This window comes from Nanorana parkeri, unplaced genomic scaffold, assembly GCF_000935625.1.
Source record: "Nanorana parkeri isolate BGI_ZX_2015 unplaced genomic scaffold, ASM93562v1 scaffold329, whole genome shotgun sequence".
Classification (NCBI taxonomy): domain Eukaryota; kingdom Metazoa; phylum Chordata; class Amphibia; order Anura; family Dicroglossidae; genus Nanorana; species Nanorana parkeri.
In genome coordinates this window covers 610,111-628,677 of record NW_017306597.1, presented here as the reverse complement: position 1 = coordinate 628,677, position 18,567 = coordinate 610,111, and the positions used below count along the sequence as shown (strand labels likewise).

At 40.7% G+C, this 18,567-nt stretch overlaps 1 protein-coding gene across 9 annotated transcripts in view; it reads left to right on the top strand.

Moving 5' to 3' along the window:
* Positions 1 to 18,567, top strand: part of AGAP1 (ArfGAP with GTPase domain, ankyrin repeat and PH domain 1) — a 382,012-nt gene that overhangs the window by 287,165 nt on the left and 76,280 nt on the right. For all 9 annotated transcript variants that reach the window (XM_018558278.1, XM_018558280.1, XM_018558279.1 and 6 more), the window contains one exon: positions 11,116 to 11,220. In XM_018558278.1, the coding sequence (XP_018413780.1) occupies positions 11,116 to 11,220 (105 nt within the window). The remainder of the gene's footprint in view (positions 1 to 11,115; positions 11,221 to 18,567) is intronic.

Sequence of the window (18,567 nt, the reverse complement as noted above, 5' to 3'; positions counted from 1 at the left end):
TCCAAGCACATATATCATTATACATGGTATAATTTATTATTATTATATGGTATAATTGTTATATTTGGTATACATGCTATGACTGATTTGCTAGTCTTTGGTCATATGGATAAAGTTGTTGGTGTTGCCCTGGAGAACTGTAGACAAGTTAGTGGTCCCAGGTTAAGAGGCTCAGGTAAGGATTTTGGAGTGTCTAAAATGAGGTGGATAGAGCATTTTTGCTTATTGGGTGTCACAAAGATTGGTGTTCTCCCTATGCGTGCTGCCCTCAGAGATACAATATGTCTGTCATTGTGCAATGTGACGTTCCAGGCCTGCAGGGGGAGGAGAGGGCGGGGGAGGGCTGAAGAAGGTAGCAGGGCAGAGTATCATTATCAGGCGTAATTGATAAATAATATCCCTCATAAATACTGCCAGTCCTTCAATTAGTTTTCTGTAAAGTTCGGGATGGGGAAGTGATGGCCTGTCAAAGTGACAATGGATGACAAAAATTAATAAATTGCCTTCTAAATAGCGCGGACACTTAAGAAAAATTGGGCAGCCAATTTAGCCCAGCGGGAGGTGGGGTGCCGGGGGCTCCTTCTCGTTTTTATTTTGTGCTCTTGTCGGGCCTCTAATGTTGTCTGGGCTTTATTAATGATAACGGAGCCTCCGCTGCCGCTTATGTTGCTACGGGCAACTTTGTTCATTAAAATTAAAGCCGGCGTTTAATCCCATTAGCTGCTCTCTGGGTAGCTCCTGTCGCTGGCAGTCTACAAGGGGGGAGTACATGGGGCTCTGCCCTACGGATGGAAGGGTCGGAAGAGAATCTATTTCACCTTTATATCTTGTATATCCTAATAATAAAATAACTAATAAAACATTTTCTCTGTGTGTACAAATACATATGTGTGTAAATAAATAAATTATATATATTTTTATATATATATATATATGTGTGTATATATTTAAAGTTCAACTTCACTCTTCCTTTAAAGGCTAAGCAAAGAAGGTGTTAATAACCCTTTCTGCCTTTTATTGAGTGGTTTTAATTGGTTTTGTAGTTTTAGAAGCAGAAGTTAGCAATGATCCCCTGGTATTACATCGCTGTCTGTAAATAAATTGTATCACGCACTCTCATGGAGAATCACTGAAGTTAAAAATGCTCATTAGAGTAACGTGGGAGTTTTGTGTTTATTTGCTCCCGTTAATTGCTGCCCAACAGTTATCGGTGCAGAAATAAGCGCACCTAAATGCGCCAGGCCAGAAGACGGGAAACAAATTGAGTCTGGCACTCAGCTCGGCGTCAGATGCTGAATATGAAATCCAGGTTAGATTGGAAAAGACGTGAAAAATCACAGGGTGCTCTCCGAGTCATCCACACGACACCTTGAGAGAGCGCACGAAGCCCCTCCACTTACTTATAAATGTGTCTGTCCTTGTTTTCCATTTGTATTTGCTAATAACAATGTGAGATAATGTGCGCTCCGTGGAGATGCGGAGAGAGATGAATGACAGTATCAGACTCATTGTGTCAGAGTGAAGGGGGGGCTAAGTGATACGGAGGATGCAGCCACCTCTGGGGTGAGCATCCAGACCCCAGTTGGTCAGCGATTCACATAATAATGTGCATGGGGAATTATAATAATATATTTGATTTACTACTATTTGCCGCAATGATCATGTTAGCGATAAGTATGGGGTTCAGTATTGCAGTAACTTTCCTGTTTTCTTGGCAGGCATATAGTTAACAAGCGCACGAGCGGTTCCTGTTATAGATTGCATTCCGCAGCCTCCTGAGCTGCGTGGTATCAATCTGAGCTCCAGTATAATGTTCATGTTCTAGTCGCCGGAGCTGTCATGTGTAAGGAGCTGTGAAGATGTATATTTTGAAGAGCGAAAAAAGAGCAGACCCTGCTTTTTATCCTGCCACCCTTTAATTGTTGACTAAAATCTAATAACTGTTGTGCTAAATGAGCCATTAAATGTCCTTCTCGTAAAACATTGTGTATCAAATGATTTTAATGTTAGAAGCATAATGTCACTTTCATCTTCATGACAAGAGGCAGATAGCTGGGAAAGAGGAGACAGAGAATTAATGATGAGGGAAGCAGGAGCTGGGCTGCGATCTCGCACACAGCCACAGCCACAACAGGGATATAGGGATAGAAAATCAGGACCTTGGACAGAGTTTAACCTCTTTGGGTTCGAGAATAGCTAGAGTCTATGAAGATTAAGAGTAGGGGGTGAAACAAGAACCCCAAGAATGGTAAAGCTTTTTTGTGTGTTTTTTTTAAGTTGCAATGCAGTTTTTAAGTGAAATACTGAGAATACTTCTCTGTAAAATAAAGACGGTATGTGTGCCAAAAGCATAATACTGGATGGAAACTTGTATAGCTTTTCTCCTTTATTTTCATCTGAAGATCCTGCCGGTAACATACTTCCTGTCCTGGGGTGACAACCTTCCCCCTCTCTGTACCGTATGTATGGGGGAGCAGCATTCTCACTCTAGCTTCTTCCTCCAGATTTGGACTACGAGACCCCCCCTTTTTCTGTAACTTAGGGGGAGGTATTCTGTAGTCTACAAAAAAGAACTCGACAGGGCTTCTGGTGCTTAAGATTTCAGTGCAGCAGAAGCAGAATCCATAGGAAGTTAAAACCTGACGGGGTATTTTTTTATTTTTGCACTCATGGAACAGATAACAACAAAACACTTTAAATGGTATATTTAACGGACCAAAAGGGAACTAATAATTCATTGTTTGGGTTTACATACACTTTACGCTAGCCACACATTGTTCAGAAATGTCATCTAATGAGAATGTTTATTGAACAATTCTTATCGTATATGGAATGTGAGAATGATGGTATAGTTGGGCTTCAGGACACTATTATCTGTGTCCCTAGGGATCCACTGGATTGGTAAGTTTGAAGGACAACTTCATCTTTAGTAAGTTGTCCTTTAATTAATTTCCACCTTCCAGTTATATACTTACCTTTACTTACCTTTAGCCCCAATCCAATGTTTGCTGTGTGACCATGTCTGCCGCCTGCACAGCCTTTGGAAAGAAAACCTTCTGGCTCTTCTTCACACTACACATGCACAATGCGTCCCCATTCATTCCTACAGGACAGCTGTAGTCATGTTGGCCTTCAGTGGTGCTGTGGAGTATTGCCATCCCATAGGAATTATTACTTACCTCTCTTGCTGCCCACACTATTAATCTCTACTCTGTTGCATTGACGCTTGCAACAGAGACCCTTGTGTGTCTATCTCTTCTGCCTGTTCCACTCACTGGTTCCTCTCACCGACTATGTCACTACAGGCCACAGTGGTGACGTTAAGGTTGGCAGGAGGAAACAATGAGGATGGAGAATGGAACCTACTTGTACTGTCTGTAGAAGGTGTGCAGAGCCAGAGGAAGGTAGACAGAGACACCCTGAGAGATATGGACTGACCTGTTCACCCAGTTTGCCTCATACCCTGACATGTCCAAAATAGTTTGTTTTCTTCTCTCAATACACACATACTCTTTTGGTTCAGGTCCATATTGTATAATCACATCATAACTAATGACATTTTCTTCTGAAGTTTGGTGTACCTAGGTTGCCTCTTGTATGCATTCATATGCTTTCCAGTTGTTTTCAGGATATGTGATGATTACAGCAATTATTGGCATCTGCTCATGTAGACATACACTGCTTTTCCGTGTTTGATGTTTAAAATACACGTCAGCTTCAGCTAACACATTGTCTGTTAATTTGGAATTGTCTCACTTATTGTTTACCTATGCATTATTATAAAACTAAGTGAAAATTATTAAAATGAAATACAGGTTAACAGATTACCATTTATTTCTATTAGGGCTGTTACTGATTAAAACTTTAGAAACATTTTTTAATTTAATCGATCAAAAAGTTTAACGATTAATCGAGAAATTCATCGTTAATGTCCGCAGCCCTAATTTCTATGGTGCAGTGTAGATGAGAGGTCTGAGGCTGGTTGACCTGGTTTGCTTTGAGTTGGTTTTCCTATTATGATGTTTTTGCTTTCCAAGCAATGCAGTCCATACGCAGCCTTTTGCTGCATCTTGCGTTCTAATGCATGTGCTTGAGCAGCACAGTTTTTGAAAGCAAAAGGCAGCATTTAACAACAACGCTCGTCTACACAAGCCCTAAAAGAACCTATTTTATTGCTGATCGGACTGCTATAATACAGTGTATATGTATCCAATTTTTCACTTAACATGCCCATATATCCTGCTAAGTGTATTTAAAACCACCTCACAATAGGCAGCAGTTTACAGGACTCCCATGTCTCTGGTCTGTCAAGACTGCAAACTGACTAAATGTTTCCAGCAAGTTAGGCGTTTCCAGTGTTCCAGTAATTATCGGAAGTCCTGAACAAGTGTGCCATACCTGTTCAGATTGTGCAGCTCTCTGACTCTCATGTTTGGTGTAAATGAATCATCTAAAATTTTGCTAGAAGAAAAGTGGGGTCCACAAAATGAATTGTTTTAGTTCTGTTTTGGGTTGATTAATACTATTCTTTATGCTAGATCCCTTGCACCTGTCCCACGTTGATCACCACACAAATTAAAGTAGATGTAAACCCGAACTGAATGACATTTAGTTTGTTGAAGCACCATGTGTCATAAAAATTGTCATTAAAAAAAAAATGCTGGTTTCACCTTTTTGTCATCCTTTGTCATATCTCATGCTGCTGCTCATCTCCTGCAGCCTCTTTGCAGCCATCTCCTGTCTGCATACACTCCAGTGAGGGATGCATGGCATTTTTCAGGGAGGATTTTTATGACACTGACAACCGCGGACCTTATCTGCGTAATGTGTCACTTGTCTCCATGAGAAGCCTGTGTGAAGGAGTGGCAACACAGGAGCACAGTTGGCAGACAGGGCAGAGCATGGTCATCCTGTAACAGGAAGTGCTTAAACAAGGAAAGGATCACCAGGTATTTAAATGAAATCTGCAGATTTCCAACTATTGAAAATGACTTTTGAGATGACATTAACATGTGAATTGTTATGTGAGATTTTAGTAATTGGGTTTCCATATATTCTAATTGTTTTAAAACTGAAGTTGTTTGAATACTTTCAATTCTGTTCATGAGCGCAGACAGGAACACCACGCCATTCACTGCCTGCGCTGCTCTAGTGAAGTTATATATTGGTAGAGTGGTACGCACAATGACACACAGTTGTTATGCAGGGATTGCTTCAGCAGGCCTGTGGGTCTCAAGCTGGGAGAAAATGGTTCTTTTAATTGTTGGCCTTGGGAGAGATAAGAAGGGGACAGCAGGAGGGGCAGGTGATGAAGCATTGTGGTAATGGACCCCAGGTTGGAATGATTGTGGACACGGGTGGGTGGTAATGACCTCCCCAAGGTTCCAGTTTCACCTTCTGCTGGGTCCTTAACTGTTCATTATTGCATTATTCTGAGAATAAAGGTGTAGCAATATGCAGCAATCTAGATTATGATCTAGACACATGAAAATGCTTTCCCAGCTGTTTATACAGAAAGATATAAATGCTCAGAAGCAGAGGATGAAATAAGGTCTAGTGGTATAGACGATGTGCTTTTTCATCTGTGTATTGCGCATCTTCATACCTGGATTGGATTATGTGATTTATGCTTCCTTGCTTATTTCTCACTTTCCCAATCCACTAATTTGGTCTCCATCAAAATGGTCTATGAAGGTGTTTTTGGGGTTGTGATTGTTTTATTGTAATCGTGTACTTGGAAGAAGATAATTTTAATGATCATGAACATTTGGTTGCTTAGCCATGTTAACTGCAATCAAATTCTTTCCCAACTGCCCAATTGCCTTTTTTTTTTCTTGATTTCCAATGCTGGGGCTCCTCAGGTTATCTGAGGCAATCAGTCGTACCCATTAGTTTGTGAAATTTTCACATAACTTTGCCAAGCATGCTCATGTCATGCTGTGTGTGGGAGCATTAGGTTCACGGTTGGGCCTCAAGTATTTGCCTTCTTCTGTTTTACTAAGAAAAGCAGCCAGATCTTCAGTCAAACTTCATTACTGAAACTTTGTTCAAAATGTGCTGTCTTATAATACCATTTAGACCTTTGTATTGCATATTAAAGCAGCATTTGCTTTACCGGGTGTCAGGTGGCACTGGTTGCAAAAGGTATAGCTCAGATGCCGCAGGATGTCATATGAATCAGTTTTAAAATCAAGAAAGAACCTATCTGCCCGTTCTCCTTTCCTTTTCGTCTTTTTCCGCTCCCTCCGCTCACCTCTTCCCTCCTCTGTGTTTCTATTTCCGCAGCCAGCCCAAATTGGAATGTATCTATCATTATTAAAATGTGCATTGTGTGTGTATATATGGAGAGGTTGCAGTCACAGGGCAGTGATATTCTCCTGTCTCTATCCCCCTCTCTTTATTATTGTAAATTACTGCTGAGCTCTGGAGAGGTGAGCGGTTTAGCCAATTAGTGGCATTTGAGTTGGATTTGCTTGTCATTAGCTGTGCTCCTGTGCTGGGCTCTTTGAAGTCGGCTCCTGTGTGATGTCCTCCCAGCGGTGAGATGTTGGTAATGACAGAGGGGTCACCGGGGTGATGTGACCCCGCCACCAACATTCTTTTATTGTTTTTTCTCTCTCTTTTTTTTTTTGTTTCCCAGGTTTAGCAAATAGGGCATCGACAATAACAAGTTTCCTTTCTGCACCCAGCATGGGCTTGTGGGAGCCACTGACAGCTCTATTAAAGTGTAATGTTCAGCACCCCCTTCCTACACACTGACATAAATATTTTCAACTGAAGGTGGAGGGGGTGTGATCAGTGCTCTCTGATTAGCTACTGTGCAACTGGGACTCCATACCATGGGCAGGTTGAACGTATAGCCGTCTTGTTTGCAATGTGGTGTAAATTAACCTCTTCAGTAATGGCTGCAAGTTAATAATCTATACTGATGCATCCGCGTTTCCAACAATCTTTCCTTCAGTTTGTCTTTGTGTGTCACCCTTACGCACTTTTTTTCTTCTTCTAATGTCGCATTTTTTTTATGCACTTCTAGATATGACATTACATTGCATTTATAGAGAAATGTGGGAGTAATGTTTATTATTTACCTTCTCTAGTTACATTTTAATTGCTGATCTTGGAAGATAAAGAATATATTTATACATTTATTTATACATTTAAGAGCCCAAATTACTTTTTGTGAAGTGCATTTTTTTTTTCATATTATAAAACTACACATGGAGGGCAAACTGAAACTTGAAGGAAACTGAAAGTCAAGCAATTTTTTGTGCTTCGCAAAAAACGTACAACCTCTAAAAGTATAAAGAATGCATTTGTGCTTTCCACATAAGGTACACATTAGACAATTGAAGAAGTGTACATCTTGAGGAGAGATTTAGAAATGACCCCAGTATTTCTTAAACCTTCACCTGGTAGTTGCATCTTGTGAGCATACAGCTCCATTCAGACTTCGGTGCTTGAAAATTGTGTGCTGTGTTTTTCATTTGCGTTTTTTTTAGGGTTTCTTGCACACTGTTCTACACTTTATTTTATGATCTTCCTTTTTGTTTAAATAAATGTACGTGATTAGGAAATGCAACAGCAGTTACTATTCTGGTTTGCAGTAGAGATGAGCTGGGCTTGGTGCGAACCCAGTTCGCCTGAGACTGCTGAAAACTGTAACAGCCAATTCCCCCTCCTGGCCCAATCAGTGGCGGCAGTTTCGGCATTCCCCACCCCTTTGTGATATATAGCTGTGGCATTTAATGCACCTCTCTGCAACTGATTGGGTCACAAAAAACGCACACCCATCATTAGTTTGCAGTCATTTTAACTATTGTACTGTAAAAAGAAAGGTTTTTTTTCCTATGGTCCCCTATGTTTCCATGCAGCTTCTTGCAACAGGTCATCCAGACTCAACAGAATCGCTTTACAGGTGTAAACATGGTAGGAGAAATACTTAAATGTTTCCATGTGTTGCTCCTTTGCCAGCTGGATGAGTGAGAAGTTTCCTCCTGGCTGGCAACTTACATTCTACAATGTTTCCACCAGCAAGGGAGCAAAATATGGAAGCACGTTAGGCCCATGATGCACTAAAAATCCTGGCACTGGTGACAACTCGCCAGCAGCAGGATCACTAGAGAGGATAAAGAAAACACCTGTGTTTTTATACATTCTTCTCTTCCTGACAAGGAGATTTTGCAGCTTTTCCACAAGCAAAGATAAGACACTAGAAATAGGTGAGTGGATCTTTGCCATCTTTTTACCAGAATCACGTTAACCTAGCAGTATATTTTAGATTATGGTAAATGTATTCTAGAATCTAAGGAGCAAGGTACAGTAAATCTTAACCAGTCAGTGACAATTCTTCATGGTTCGTACTTCTCTAACCAGTGAAAGAGGAATTCTGGTTGCTATGCATTGCTGCACCCCACAAATCACTTTTTCTACAGCTTTATTAAACAAGCTAAACTGGGGCTTATTCAGTAACATAGTTTAAAGAATGGTGATGTTAAGAAATCTTTGGCAACCAACTAGAAGACAGCTGTTTTGTAGTCCACCCACTCTTTAGTTTAAGAATTATCATATCTGATTGGTTGCTATGGGATAAGTTGGCAATAGGTGGATAGAGGTCTTCCAGAGAATACTGGGCATAAAGACACTGTTACTCTCCACTGTTACTCTTTCCATTGTTGTGACACAATGTGTGTATGCTTTCTGGTGATACTAGACTACTTTTGTGGACTATATACTATTCCACGTATAAATTACCAATCCACCAATTTAGTTTAAAAAAAAAAACGGCACCACTAGCAAAAGTCTGACTGGTCCAACAAGGCATGGAAACTAGGTGGGGGAATGACACGTAAAAGGTCTTCAAAATTGGATTTGAAGTAAAGCAATTCCTCTCTGTATCACTTTATTTAATAGAAACCATTTTAAACAATATATTACAAGGGTCTTTCCCATGCTGTGCTGTGCAATGCTTCTCATTTCAATTTGTTCAGGTAAGCTTTTAAAAATGAAACAGAGAAGCTAATTGCCCCCCCCCCCCATTTGGGTTTCATATTTAGAGGGCTGCTTCACATTTTTAGGCTTCCCTCCAGCACCTTTCTGGTACTTGAGATTTATGCCAGCCTGGTATGCTGCCAGGATGGCACCTTTTGAGATGGTAATTCAATTGCACTTTTTTTTTTTTTTTTTTAAATCTTCACCGTCTGTGGATTGGCCCTGGTCTGGCCACATTGTGAACTTTGTGAGTCAATTTGCTTTGTTCTACCAACAAACATCCATAACCTTGTGTATTTCTAACTTTTCTATCATTGATGTTTTTGTTTTTTTCTCGGGTACTATGTTGGTAAAATCTCTAGGCTTGGGATTATTTATCTGCTTACCTGATGTGGTCATTTTGATGGTTCCCACTCTCCCTGTTGGATTTTTTACTTATTTTTATGTTGTGGAAACCAGAACAGAAGGAGCTATAAAATGCAAAGGTGGGCAGGAATACCCAGAACTCCAATGTGGAGTCAGAAATGTATGGCAAGGAGGTCTTGCTTTTGTAGTAACTAAAACACGTAAGAACCAAGAGACTGATTTTGCCCACTAGGCTCTATATATAGTATTACTTTTGGGTGTACAGCCCCCTTAAAATGAACTCCCGACAAGTAATGGGGATGAACATGTTATATGCGGGCAGTTTTTGGCTCATGCCTCTCTCTTCTGTCTCTTATATTGCTACTGCCTCCCTGCCTCTGGTTAGTCTCAACCCCACCAACCTTTCCTTCTGCAGGCAGAGCTGGATCAATAAATCTTTGCCGTTAAATAATTGCTATTGAGCTGTGTTCCCATGCAGAAGTGTGAGCGCTCTGTTGTGACAGCCTGGAGGGGAACATCTCCCTTCTATATCAATTGCCTGACTTCACACAGGGAAGCATACAGAAGGGGCATAGTCTGCACTTCTTGCTATGCACATCTGATTTTTAAAGTTTTATTTGCCAATGCCCTTTCCATGCATGTGAGGGTATGATTAGCAGGGGCCAGTAGATTAATGTTACTTAAAGCTGAACCCAATTGTATAACATGGCACCAACCCACCTTCTTTTTTAACCCTATACATATTTTTTCCTGCAGTTTTCTGGTCCAGTCTAGTGATGTCACAGGAGTTTCCTCTTCTTCCTCAGCAGTAGCTGGGGACAGGCATTCTTCCTGGACTGAGCCGTGCTCATGTAATAACGTGTGAGCAGCTCTCAGTCCTGAAATGCTGTGAGCCCAGCCTGACATGCCCCATAGGGGGCATATAAATGGCTGGCTGTGCTCACAGGAAATAGGCAAGATGATGCAACTGTCATTCTGCCCCAAAAAGATCAGCGGTACATTTTTTTAATTGGGGGGGGGGAGGCAAACAAAAGTGAGAAAATATTGAATACAAAACCTGGCATCACTGTAAAGTTTTACATTTTTATTTTGCATAGTTCAGTATATTGTTAGAATAGAATAATCTGTTTATTGTTTCCATAATCAAAACGGTGTTTAGTTATCCATCTAATCATTAATACAATTTTTTTTAATGCTTTGGTTAGAAACAGTTAGTTTTGCCTTATAAATTTTGAACATTTTGTTATTTATGTTTGGGGATGGAATATATTGAGAAGCAAGTTGAGCTGAAAATGTATTTTTGTCCCTTGGGAATCCATACTAAATGAATTTGTCCTATTATTCAAACCTACTGAGGCTTCATGGTAATGTATCCATTAGGCGGCACTGTTTTCCCTTTTAAGGTTAGAAACTGAGAACAAGAGTAGAGACATTCCTTGTTTAATTACTCCATATTGCTTGCTTTTGTGCTATTTGCAATAACTTTAGGTTTTTTCCTCTCATTTTGTGGGGAAAGATGATGTATAACAGGAGTAATAAGAATGATTTGATACAATATTGCAAATCGCCACTTCTCTAGGGGTATGTTTGTAGGGTTACCTGGACTGCAGGCACATGGGTGGAATAAGCAAAAACATGCATAAATGTCTGATATGTACTAGAGGCTCCTATTTATGCCTTTATAGAATAACCTCAGCAACGCATATGCATTTGTGTTTTGTCTATTTGTTGCTAAATTTTCTTTTTTTTTTCTTTTAATAGGGCATGCTACTAAAGAGAAGTGGGAAGTCCCTAAACAAAGAATGGAAGAAGAAATATGTCACCCTAAGTGACAATGGAGTCCTCACCTATCACCCTAGTTTACACGTAAGTTCTACTAACCAAAATGAACCAAATACCTGACTATTTGGGATTGATGAGCTATTGTCACAGTGATAATGGCCTAAAATTTCAATACAGTTCCTTCTTATTGCCACAATACACTCAGTTAATCCCAATTTTATAGTTGGTTTCTGATAAAAATTTAAATCTGCTAGTTTATTAAGGCTTCTTTGTGTATTAAAATAATGGTCCCAACCTCAAACAGCACCCTAAAATACTAAAGGGGGGCCACTGCCTAGATGCTGCTGTTTACATAGCAGTGAAATACAGTGATTTCCATAGAGCCATTTTTTTATGTGCTGAATGTTTGCTTTCATGGCAATGTATAGAGACTTGTGCTGGTCTGTTTGTGAAGACTTGATCCTAGCCCATACACCTTACTCTACCTACCATACCTGTAAATTGCATTGCAGCTTGTTTGTACCCACAATCAGGCCTAACATGAAGACTAAGCAATTACACACCCATCGGATCCTATGCACCAAAGAGCTGGGTGTGAGCAGCACCTCAATGATACCAGCTAGCATAGGCAGGAATGGAATGTCATCTTCATGGTACACTGGGTGCAGGTGGTGCTGCCCCATGTCATGGCCACTGAAGCACAAGCTTTTCTGAGCCCTCTACAGTATTGTAAGTGTAGTCCAACCCTAACCATTCACCAGCCCACTGCAGTGTCATACCACAGCCTGATCCAAATCATTTACCATGTCCCTCCAAACATCCTCTCTAAATGACACCTTGCCTGTGATTTTATTTTTACCCGACGGAGGGCTGCAGTTGTAAGTGCAACCAATCATTTCATGTTTCCTTGTGAGGGTAATCTTGAAGTACCGTGGCAGTGCCAGGCTTTTTAAAAGAAAAAAAAAGTAAGGCGACATCTGTGAATATGTAGCAGCTAAGCATGTTATTAAAGTATCATTGAGGATCTGTGTGTATGTATGTATTTAATTTTTATTGGCCTGTAAAGAAAACCTGAGCTTCGTGGGATCGGTAGGCTGCCACTTCTGTCTTCTTTCTGATATTGCTAGTTGTTGGCTGTCACAAACTTCAGTATTTAGTGAGTCACTTAACCATAACAGCCAGTGGAGTCGGAACTCGTGATCTACATACTTTTTTCAAGTTCTTAAAGTATTGAAGCCAATGAATCAACATGACAGTAACTATCATTTGTAGAAGGAAAGGTCAGAAATGGCAGCCTTGTTATGAAGATTCAGGACCATGAAGTTCCTCTAATGATCTCCTCTTGTCACTGCTGCAGCATGATGAGGGCATTGTCAGAAGAAATTCACACCACTCAAGTTTTTCAGTTTTCTTTTAGGGGGGGGGAAAGGCAGGTATTACTTTACAAACCACTTCCCATCATCAACCTCCACCCAAAACAAAAGAAATACTTTGAGGTCATCTTTGAGAACATGAAGGGCATGTTACCAAATGTAGCAACTGTAGACACATCCATAAGTGTTTTCTGTAACTCTGTTCATGTTTAAATACAGTAGACTAATTATATATCCTGATTATTTAGCACTAATTACATAATTTCCCCTGTAGTTATTAGCTTAGTGACCACCTGTACTATGATTGTTTGGCCACAAGATATCCTACATTCCTTTGAGAAGAGCACTTGGAACAAACCAGACGCTGTATATAAAATTTTAATGATTTTTTTTTAAACACAAATGTTTATTTTTTAGAATAAAATGCTTAAAGAAGAACTGATCTTTAGTCCTGCAGCAGTCAGCGCTCACCTATCTCCCCCTCCTCTCCAGCCTTGACGTCCTCGCATCTAATGCAAGTGAATTGACTGCATTAGACGTGATGACAACAGTGGGGCTTAGATCACTGGAGCCCAGGGAGAAGAGGTTGTATGGACCGGTCTAGTATCCAGGCAGGATCGAGGATCAGATCAGTATATATATATTTTTTTTCATTTGCATCCCTAGACCGAAATGACCAGTTCCCCTTACATTGTGGAGGTAGCCCCACTGCAAGGGTTAACGTTTTACATAGAGATATATTTGATTTTGTGCCTGTGGTCCCCTTCATCTAATAGGTGTTAATATAAAAAGAAAACCAAACGGTGCTTTATTTACTAATACAAATGTTCTTGTATATTTGCTCATTGCATATGCATTCCTGCTTGGTAGTGCTGCAGAGTGATTGTGCTGTACTGATCTTCTCTCTCCATGCAGGTCTATTAGTACCTGATAGATCTGACTGATGGAAAACAATGCCTAGTTGACTGAATCTCATAATGCTTGAGTGGGAATCACAATCCCTCATATAAGAATGACCACTAGAGGGAGGATCTACAAATATGTATATGAAATGCAGTCATCTAAATATGGAACATCAAACATGTGAAAAGATCACTTTCAGGATGAGGTCACAATAAGATCTCTAATATCTTCTTGGTGAAGATACACCTAAGTGTATTCCCTTTAAGCAAGTTTATTCGGGCAGCTAAGCATGTTATTTAAGTGCCAGGGAGTATCTGTGTGAGCTTGGAGTGTGCCTCGGCTTTGGCATTTGTGTAACGGCCTGTGTTCAGCCATGAGTTTTGCCGCGTTTAAGTGTTAATTTTTTATCAGGTCAGTGTATTGTGCTGGCTGTAATAGGTCTATTACGAAGTGACGTTTATCCAGACTGCCCTCTCCTCAGGTGAACAACTTCACAAGCTCTTCATTACATCCTTGTCAAAACTGAAAAATTCTCTAATCAACAGCAATCTGTCCACGGCCCCCCGGACCGCTGGCAGTGTCCCCCCTCTCTATCTGCTCGGTGGCGCTCACGTCTCCAGGCTGCTGATTACATTAGGCTAAGCTGCAGAGGAAATGAACCGTGTCTTATTTAGGTGCAAGTAGCTCCTACGTAGCTGGGGCCTGGGGCACTTTTAGAGCATTTTATGGCATTAAAATTAGTGTTGCTTCCCTCTGTGCTGCTGCGTGTAATGCCTTAAACTCAATAAGCAAAAGGCGAGCGAGCCCCCACTCTCTGCGTTTTTTCTCCCGCTCTGCCAAGAGGTTATGGGTTTTGGTTTTTTTTCTTCCTTGCTTTCCCAGATGAGGCTTCTGTCTGGAAACCCTTGTCATGAAGGGGCAGTGGCATCGCTACCCACTACACGTTACACAGAGTAGAGAACTCATCATACTGCACCTCGACTTTGTATTAGTAACCCGGTATTTGGAATGTACGCAAAAAATGTCCAAGTGCAAGCATTTAGCACTGTGTATCAGATCATGATCATCAGATGTCGTTAGCATACAAACCCATTAGAAATCATTCTGGAAGCGACTGGCACTGACGGCGTTCAAGAGACGGGAGGAAAAAAAATTGCTTTTTAGTGAGTCAACAGCATAAGAAGATTTAACTCTGACAGTTGAATTACTTAATGCATTTTATTTGCCATTTATTTACCATGCTGTTCAGTTACTGCAGGCGATTGGATGGATTCCGTGTCTGTCAGATTTGGGCACATATCCATAATGACAATATTATTCTTGCAACACAAAGAGCAGAGTATTGCATAATTTGTGTATTGGTTTGGGCTCCCTCCTGTCTATCCCATATGGAGCTGGGATAATCCCAGTGCTCATAGACCAGACCCTGGGGAGCCCTAGGACGTGACCCCAAGTCAACAGGGATGCACAAGACTGCGGGATGATATTGTCTCATGCGCCTCTCTTCTGCTGTCTGCACTAACTAATTGTTGCCCCTTTAAAAAGCTGCCCTAGGGGTCTGATCCAGTCTCTCGCCTGCCCCTCCTTACCTCGAAAACTAAGCTTCTTATTCCCTGCCGGTCCCAGAGCAGAGCACCCCCTGTGCTGACAGTCATGGGGTTCAATACCGCAGCCAGACCCCGCGGAGACCCCACTCTCCGAGCAAAGATTCCCCCTCCCACTGCGCAGTGTGCGCCTCTCTATCTCACCACATCTCATTTGCATCTGGGACATCAATTAGCATGTTTGTTGAGGCTAATTGAATGAAACTCAATCATAGCCCTTAATTGCTTGCCTATGTAAAAAGAAATCACATTAATGCAGCTAATTAAGTGTATGGCAATAAGATGCAACATAATTAGGGAAAGCAATGTTAACCCTTTGCACGCTGTGCGGGCACTGGCAGTGCATTGCAACAGTGTACACATCTGTCTCGGCAATGCGCTCACTACAGCACAAGAGTTAACGAGAGGACTGTGGATGCCGGAGAATGCAAAGCTTCCTTTCCCGGAGTCTTTTCTCTCTTTCTGTTCTCAAGGATGACCCAAGTGCTCTAAACAAGGTTCATCCTGGAACCATCGATGCACCCAATGTATTTTGAGCTCAGAATGTACAATTGTTACAGGTTTTACATGCAAGTGTATATTGCCCTTTATTTGTATTACATTTAATGACGGTTATAAAGTAAGTTGTGTTTATCCACTACGGAAAAATATCAGAAATGTATCTCTTCACTATAAAGGTGGAACTCTCTTTTCCTGCTGAACTGTACATATTAGGTCATTGCTTTCCAGTCATAGAGACCTGATCTATTTTTCAGCTGTCATAATAATGTGCACAAGGGACAGATCAATTCATCAGGTTGCTGTATGTCTTAGGTCGGCCATACAAGTCCTGATTTGCACTATTTATGTGATTGCCCTGAGCTTTTCTGAATACATGGAAAGTGAAAGGTGTTAAATAGTGGATCAACCAAACTCTTGTTTGGGAATCTGTGCAGGTAAAGATACTTTTTTTTTGCCTTCTCCCCACAGGAAAGGGGACAGTAATTTAACTGCTCTTGCAATGAAAGGAAGCACCGTCCCAGCTCGGAGAACAGGATATTGGTAGACTTGGGCAAGTCAGCTGATTAAAAGAGAGGCAGAGCTCATGTGTTGATGAAACTCATTTTATTCTGCCAGTTTGCTCACTTTTAGTGCTGTCCAAATAAAATGAGGGCAGTGTCCTGTCATAGGATATACGTTGTATTCCGTCAAAGGATATATGCTGCTTTTCTCTAATTGGCAATACCTCATCATCATGCAATCTGAAGATTCAGAAAGCTGTCTGCGGGTGTATTGGTTTTGTGGTTGTCATATTGCATACTGGTGTATTGGTTTTGAGGTTGTCTTATTGCATACTGGTGTATTGGTTTTGTGGTTGTCCTATTTGCATACTGGTGTATTGGTTTTGTGGTTATCATATTGCATACGGGTGTATTGGTTTTGTGGTTGTCATATTGCATACTGGTGTATTGTTTTTGTGGTTATTGTATTGCATACTGGTGTATTGTTTTTGTGGTTATCGTATTGCATACTGGTGTATTGGTTTTGCGGTTGTCATATTGCATACTGGTGTATTGGTTTTGCGATTGTCATATTGCATACGGGTGTATTGGTTTTGTGGTTGTCATATTGCATACGGGTGTATTCAGAAACCTGTTTGCAACATATTTGCATATAGGCATGTGGGTGTATAGGTTTTGTGGTTGTCATATTTGCATACGGGTGTATTGGTTTTGCGGTTGTCATATTTGCATACGGGTGTATTGGTTTTGTGGTTGTCATATTGTATACGGGTGTATTGGTTTTGAGGTTATCATATTGCATACTGGTGTATTGGTTTTGAGGTTGTCATATTTGCATACTAGTGTATTGGTTTTATGGTTGTCATATTTGGATACGGGTGTATTGGTTTTGTGGTTGTCATATTTGCATACTGGTGTATTGGTTTTGAGGTTGTCATATTTGCATACGGGTGTATTGGTTTTATGGTTGTCATATTTGCATACTGGTGTATTGATTTTATGGATGTCATATTTGCATACTGGTGTATTGGTTTTGCGGTTGTCATATTTGCATACTGGTGTATTGGTTTTATGGTTGTCATATTTGCATACGGGTGTATTGGTTTTATGGTTGTCATATTTGCATACGGTGTATTGGTTTTATGGTTGTCATATTTGCATACGGGTGTATTGGTTTTATGGTTGTCATATTTGCATACTGGTGTATTGGTTTTGTGGTTGTTATATTGCATACTGGTGTATTGGTTTTATGGTTGTCATATTTGCATACGGTGTACTGGTTTTATGGTTGTCATATTTGCATACGGGTGTATTGGTTTTATGGTTGTCATATTTGCATACGGTGTATTGGTTTTGTGGTTGTCATATTTGCATACGGTGTATTGGTTTTGTGGTTGCCATATTGCATACGAGTGTATTGGTTTTGTGGTTGTTTTTACATCGTAAAACAATGTACATTTTTAATTGTTGCAACACTACTACTGGCCACTAGAGGGAAGAACAGAAACTGCACAATAATGTCAATTATCTCTCATGCTGAAGCCTTTACTGCCATTATTCTGCATTGCAACATTGTCAACAGACCCTCTCCCTAGCCCACATCGGGAAAGCTGCCAAATTGACGCTAGCATGCACAGTCTAAGTAAAAATGACACTTATTGCTCAGCATGCGGGCATCTTTTGAGCGTATCAAATTGTTATAATGTTTTGACCAGTGCTTTTAACTTTCACAGAAATAAAATCCAGCAAATTATATATTTTTTCCGTCTTGTTTTCATATTTTCCCATCACACAACCAAAAGTGTGTCTGCTGGTTGAGTGGGGTTATATTCTGAAAATCTAAGAAATTCCTAGATGAAGGAATAAACTCTGTCTGTTTTATAAGTGCTGTGGTAAGGAGTTTGTTGAATGTATTATAGGAAGGGTAGCGGTCCAGAGTCTGTAACAAAGCACAGAGTACATAATTAACCTTCATTCAATGAATTTGTTCTGTTTTGTCTGTGAATCTCAAAGTGACAATTCTAAACAGATTTTTATTTGCCTTAAACTTTCATACAGTGCTCAGATCACATCACAATGAAGGGAAACGTGCATGCTGAGCTTTAGCCAGCGCTGGAGGTCTGGATAGCCATGTCTTATGCAGGACTAGAGCCAGATCACTTCTCGTTGATAATCTCTCCACTCGTGTGGCTTTATTTGTTTCCTATGTTAAGAGATTAGCAACGGCGTGAGCAGAACATGCTAATAGCTTTGCAATTACAGCTTTTTTCAGTCTTTAGAGGGGCAGGATAGGGGCTTTGTGTGGGAGGGGGGTCCCTGGAGTAGACCCCAGAGACTTGTTAAATGTTCTTAATCTCACAAGTGTCTGAGCTGCCTCCTTCTCAAGCCTTGTTAAGTGGCCGTCTACCTTGATCTTGTGCTGTTTGCCTCTGATCAGTGATTTTGTATTGATGGTGGCTGGGGGAGAAATATGCATTAGTGAACCAGGGCACACAGCCTGTTCCCAGCATTTGCATGGTGAAATGAGGCCAGTTTGACAGAGGTGCTCCC